Here is a 5,732-nt window from a genome sequence, read left to right as displayed (position 1 = left end):
CCGGGAAAAATCTAGTATGTAGATAAAATAAAACTTTAGAATAATGCCAATGTGAAATAAACTTGTTTTGTTAGGTAGACTGCAGACAAAAGACAATAGCTGTTGTTTTACTCTAGGCAGCTCCTAACCTCACAATATAATATAAAAATCTTTTTTTTTTTTTGTTGATAAATGATTTTAACGTCGTGATCCGATGTTTGTTTTTCCAACAGTTGACTTGTCTATCCACGTCAGCATCTCATGAGTTATGAATGATGGTAGTCAATGTTCCAACACACTTTCCTCTCGATCGTTGAATCCACTTTCACACTTTCCAATCAATCGGTAACAAAAACCTTCAATTTCTTCCATTCCAACACTTCACCCGATTACACTGTTGCATCTGTAATCATCCCCTTTCCAAATCACCATTCTCAACCTCAAATCCAACAACATATTCATCCACAAATGGATCCACGATTCGGTACCTCAATCAACAGAAATGGAGGAACTCAACTCAACAATCAAAGTATTCACATGTTACCAGACCAAAAACCCATTCACAATCACTCGTTTCCGGTGAATATGTACCAAAACTCTCACAACTTTAGAGGCTTACAGTTTGACCCTCCGACTACTTCTTCATCGCCGATTGTTAGTTCGAGTACAGAGAACGAGCTTCACGAAGACTGTGATCTTTCAGATGCGATTTTGGGGTATATTAGTCAGGTGCTTATGGAAGAAGATATGGAGGATAAATCCTGTGTGCTTTATGAATCTTTGGATCTTCAAGCTGCTGAGAAATCATTCTATGATGTTCTTGGTCAAAAGTATCCTCCATCACCATCTTATGATGAAGGTTTGTTCTCCGTTGACCAGTTTATTCAAAGCCCACATGATAGTTCTTCATTAGACAACAACAACAATAATAATAATGATAATGCATATGCTGATGAATCTGAAACCTCTAATGGTATGTCGGTTAGTTCGACAAGCAAATCGAATAATGTGATTGATTTGTTGGATTCTCCTGAGGTTTGTGATAAGGATCAGATGATGTTGAAGTTCAACATGGGCTTTGAAGAAGCTAATAAGTTTCTTCCTGCTGATACCAATCTGTTGACCGATTTTAACGCGACAGGATCACGGGTGAGAAAGGGTACTTACGAAGGAGATGAAGATGATCAGAGGAGTGTTAAACAGGCTGCTATATTTCAGGATGCTACTGTGAGGTCGAATGAGATTGATTTGATTCTACTATGTAGTATGGGACAAGGTGAAGTGGCTTTACGGTTGCTTCGCAACAAGCTAAGGACCGAAACGGGTAAAGATATGCATAAAGATAATCTTCCGAAAAGTTTAACGAAAGGCAGAGGGAAAACTCGTGGTAAAAAGCCGAAAAGTAAGAAAGAAGTGATAGATTTGAGAACGCTTTTAGTCACTTGTGCACAAGCGGTTGCTACTGATGACAGAAGGAACGCGAGCGAGCTTTTGAAACAAATTCGGCAACACGCCTCGCCTTTTGGTGATGGGAATCAGAGGCTAGCTCATTGGTTTGCAAACGGGCTAGAGGCCCGCTTAGCTGGCACTGGTAGTCAGATTCATAGAGGTCTAGTCAGCAAGAAAGTATCGGCTGCTGATTACATTAGAGCGTACTATCTATATATCGGTTGTTCTCCTTTTAGAAAGATTTCAAATTTTGCTTCAAACAGGACGATAATGGATATGGCACAACACGCCACAAGGATACATATTATTGATTTTGGTATTCTTTACGGTTTTCAGTGGCCCACGTTCATTCAACGTATTTCACAAAGAGAAGGTGGGCCACCACGGATCCGGTTAACCGGGATTGAGTTTCCACAACCAGGGTTCAGGCCAGCGGAAACAATTGAAGAAACGGGTGTACGGTTAAAAGAGTACGCTAAGAAATTCAATGTGCAATTTGAGTATAAATCGATTGCAAAACGATGGGAGAATGTGAGTATCGAGGATCTAAAGATTGATGAAAATGAGTTTTTGGTGGTTAATTGTATGTATCGATCAAAAAACGTGCTTGATGAAACGGTAGGAGTGGACAGTGCGAGAAACGTTGTTCTTGATTTGATAAGGAAAACTAGCCCGAATATCTTTATTCACGGGATTCTTAACGGGTCGTATAACGCCCCGTTTTTTCTAACCCGTTTCAAAGAAGCGCTTTTTCATTTTTCAGCATTATTTGATATGCTTGAAACAAACGTACCCCGTGAACGATCTGAACGAAAGCTGCTTGAAGGTGAAGTGTTTGGTAGAGAAGCGTTGAATGTGATAGCATGTGAAGGGTGGGAGAGAATCGAAAGACCGGAAACGTATAAGCAGTGGCATGTTCGTAATTTAAGAGCAGGGTTTGTTTCGGTTCCATTTTCTCGCGAGATAATTAAACTGGCAAAAGAGAAAGTTGGGTTGTATCATAAGGATTTCATGATAGATGTAGACAATGACTGGCTTTTACAGGGATGGAAAGGAAGAATAATTTATGCTATGTCTTGTTGGAAAGCTGCATAATTATTTTCAAGTAAGAATTTCAATATTAGTTGTTTTTATTTCTAAGTTGACTCAAGATTTAGGAGGTATACACAAATGATTGTTGAGCTTTTTTCTAAATTGTGAATTGTGATGACCTACTTTGAATAACACTTAACTGTTTGTTCATGACTTGTAGCGTGAATTATGATACATTTTTTTTATTTGTTTGTTCATTATGTCTTATTTGTTTGTTCATGCTTATGATACATAAAGAAGGCCCTCTCTTTCAGTGGAAAATTCACATGCCATCAAACTATAAAAAATTTACCAAAGGGCTTGCAGCTTAGCTATATAAAGGTGGGGTGTAAAGGTGTTCCTCCCTAAATGGTTGAGGGTTCTAGTCTTATGGTGAACACCGATGCAGATAATGTAGATTTATGAGTAGGTTTAGAGGATGTGTGAGTGTGACTTAGCCGCTTTGGAAATAAAAAGTGAATGGAATTTAAAATAAACTTATTTTGACAAAAAAGAAAATTAAGAATATAAAGAAAATTTGAAATCAATGACATAAATGTTTTGTCCTTGCTAAGGTTCCAACGCATTGCCTCTTCTGGTTTGAATAATTCTAGAGATAAATCATGTATGTGTAGGCTTGTTTACGAGATGGCATCGACTCAGGCTCGTTACATTAGTAATACGAGCTAAGCCGGCTTCACTCGATATTCCCAACCGAGCTCGAAACTAAGCTCATGTTAGGCTTGTCTCCAACTTGTAGCTCAACGAGTTGTCCTGTTTTTCACTTATGAACCTGTATTCAGTTTATAAAATTTCCCAAATAACAAGTTATAAACAATCTTAAACTGTAAAAGTCTCAAATAGTACATTACCAAACTACCAGAATACAAGAAAGTTAACTAAAGCCAATGAACAACTTGAGCCAAATTAACTCAGGTAATCAAACCAAGTTTTCACACAAGCAAGCTATTTTCGATATCTTTTAAATCATTTTTAATTTGGTAAAAAAAAATTTAAATATTGTCGTATGATAAAGTTATGCCCGTTTAAAAATCGTGGTGGAAAATAAATAAAAAAGGTTGAAGCCTCTCTAATAGGCTACAGCAGGTGGTGTAGCGTCTTTAGAGAGGCTTCAACCTTTTTTCTCACCATGAGTTTTAAATTGGCATAATTTTTTCATACGATAATATAAATATCTTTTTAAATTAAACCAAATTAAAGATAATTTTATTTTCTTTAATTTGATGTTATTGTTTTTAAAAAAGATATTATCGTACGATAAAAGTATGCTTGTTTAAAAATCGTGGTGGAAAAGAAGAAAAAGTAAAAGGTTGAAGCCTCATAGAGATGCTACAACAAGTGGTGTAGTGTCTAGCTTAAACATATTCACGGGCTAGCAAGCTCGAGCCAAATCAACTTAAGTCACAGCTTGAATATTTAATGAGCTATTTATGATACAAGCCGACAAACGAGCTATGGATCATAAGACGATTAGCATCCAAAAAGAACTGTTGCGGCATATAATGGGGATGAGACGCGGTTTTGGATTGATCTGAAAGATATTCCTTTAAGGAATGTGTGGCCGTCGCTTTTTTCGCTGGAAAACAACAAAATATGCATGGTTAGTGAGTGTGCAGTTTTGGCTTCAAATTGTATGAGCTGGGTGTGGAGATGGAAGAGACAGCTTGTTACGCTGGAAGAGCGAAGACAGTGGGATGAGCTTTCTACCTGTCTCGATTCGGTAAGGCTTTCAGGTGAGTCCAAGGACTCTTGGGTTTGGACGGGCATCAGTGATGGAAGTTTTTCGGTAGGATCGGTTAAAAATGATGGTTATGGACAATGATTATAGTCATAATTATGTGATCGATTTGTGTAAATGGACGCTGGCAAAGTGCAATATCTTCATATGGAGGGCGGAAAAAACAGGATTCCAACTCGCTCGGCTGTAATAAAAAGGAATATGAACTTGGACTCGGACGATTGTGCTTTTTTGCGAAGAAGGTCGAGAAACAGTTGAGCAACTCTTTACGGCGTGCGAAGTGGTGACTCGGATTTGGATTTTCCTTGGGGGACAATTGCATATTTCCCCTCATAATTCTTTTTAATTGCATATTTACCCAATTTAAATTTAAAATTAAAATTGCATATATCTCCTTTCTTAACTAATAAAATTACAAATTTACCCATTTTGATTTATTTTATTAAAAATAAACTACATAATGACTATTTTACCCTTAGTGTTACTAAAACTTTAAAAAGTTGCATATTTACCCATTTTATACTAGTTTTTGTGTCTTTTTCACAAAGTTTTTATGTTTTATTTTTATATCCCCTACTAAGTGCAATTTGTATATAATGGATTAATGGGGGTAAGCACAACTAGGAAGGATTCAAACTTGGGGCAGGGTTTAAGAGCTTATTCTTACTAAGTCCAATCTACGTAATGAGAGTAAGCACCACCGGAAAGGATTCGAACTTGACAGGGTTTAAGAGCTTGTTTTCTCCATGAGAAAATTAACGGGTGTCTTTAAAGCTAGCTGCACTAGCCGTTAAAAAAAAAAAAGTTATCTCACACGAGTTATGAAATCTATATCTATACTATATAATAAAAGAAACCAACTTTGGGACACTTGTCATCATATTAAGCCATATCTTGTGGATAATTATTATTTAAGTTTAATCTCTTCTTATTAATTATAAATAACCCTCCTACAAAATATTATTTAGTTTAATATCTTATGGATAATTATTATTTAATTTAATCTCTTATAAATAATTATATATAACTCTTCTACTAAATATTATTTTGTTTAATCTCTTCTACTTAACTATAGATAATTAGTAACCAAAATTTCATAAAACTTTAAAGATTAGCATATTAATTTTGATTGAAATAACATATCAATTGTGACACAAAGTGTATTAAAAAATTTCGTAAATTAGCTTTTTTATAAAAGAACAATAATTTCTTTCTTTAACGATATGATTTTTATAGTATCATTAAGCAGTTTAGTTAATTATTTGTGTGGGTTGGCCCAACCCAACTTATACATTAAGCTTCAACCATATTTATTTTAAAAGCATTAACATCCCCATTTCGTATAAAAAAATTGTCTTTTATATTTAAATTATCATATTCCTTAAAATTATAAAGATAAGGATATGCAGTCTACATGAGTTGTTGGTAAATATAAGAACTACCATACAAATTCTTATTATTAATAATATTTAAT

General features: G+C 35.3%; 1 protein-coding gene across 2 annotated transcripts; it reads left to right on the top strand.

Annotated features, from left to right (window-relative positions):
* The first annotated feature begins 222 nt into the window (after nt 1–222).
* On the top strand, nt 223–2,705 carry LOC110895414 (scarecrow-like protein 9). 2 transcript variants are annotated; one of them, XM_035976957.1, is made up of 2 exons: nt 223–838; nt 1,121–2,705. In XM_035976957.1, exons 1-2 carry the CDS (start codon nt 265–267, stop codon nt 2,521–2,523), a joined length of 1,977 nt encoding a protein of 658 aa, XP_035832850.1. In that variant the 5' UTR covers nt 223–264; the 3' UTR covers nt 2,524–2,705. The 2 variants fall into 2 exon arrangements, with proteins under 2 accessions (XP_035832850.1, XP_021998417.1); XM_022142725.2 differs by having other exon boundaries at nt 223–2,705.
* The last annotated feature ends 3,027 nt before the right edge of the window (nt 2,706–5,732 follow it).

Source organism: Helianthus annuus, chromosome 1, assembly GCF_002127325.2.
Source record: "Helianthus annuus cultivar XRQ/B chromosome 1, HanXRQr2.0-SUNRISE, whole genome shotgun sequence".
Lineage (NCBI taxonomy): Eukaryota > Viridiplantae > Streptophyta > Magnoliopsida > Asterales > Asteraceae > Helianthus > Helianthus annuus.
The sequence above is the reverse complement of the archived record's forward strand: the minus strand, read 5'-3'. Positions and strand labels throughout refer to the sequence as shown.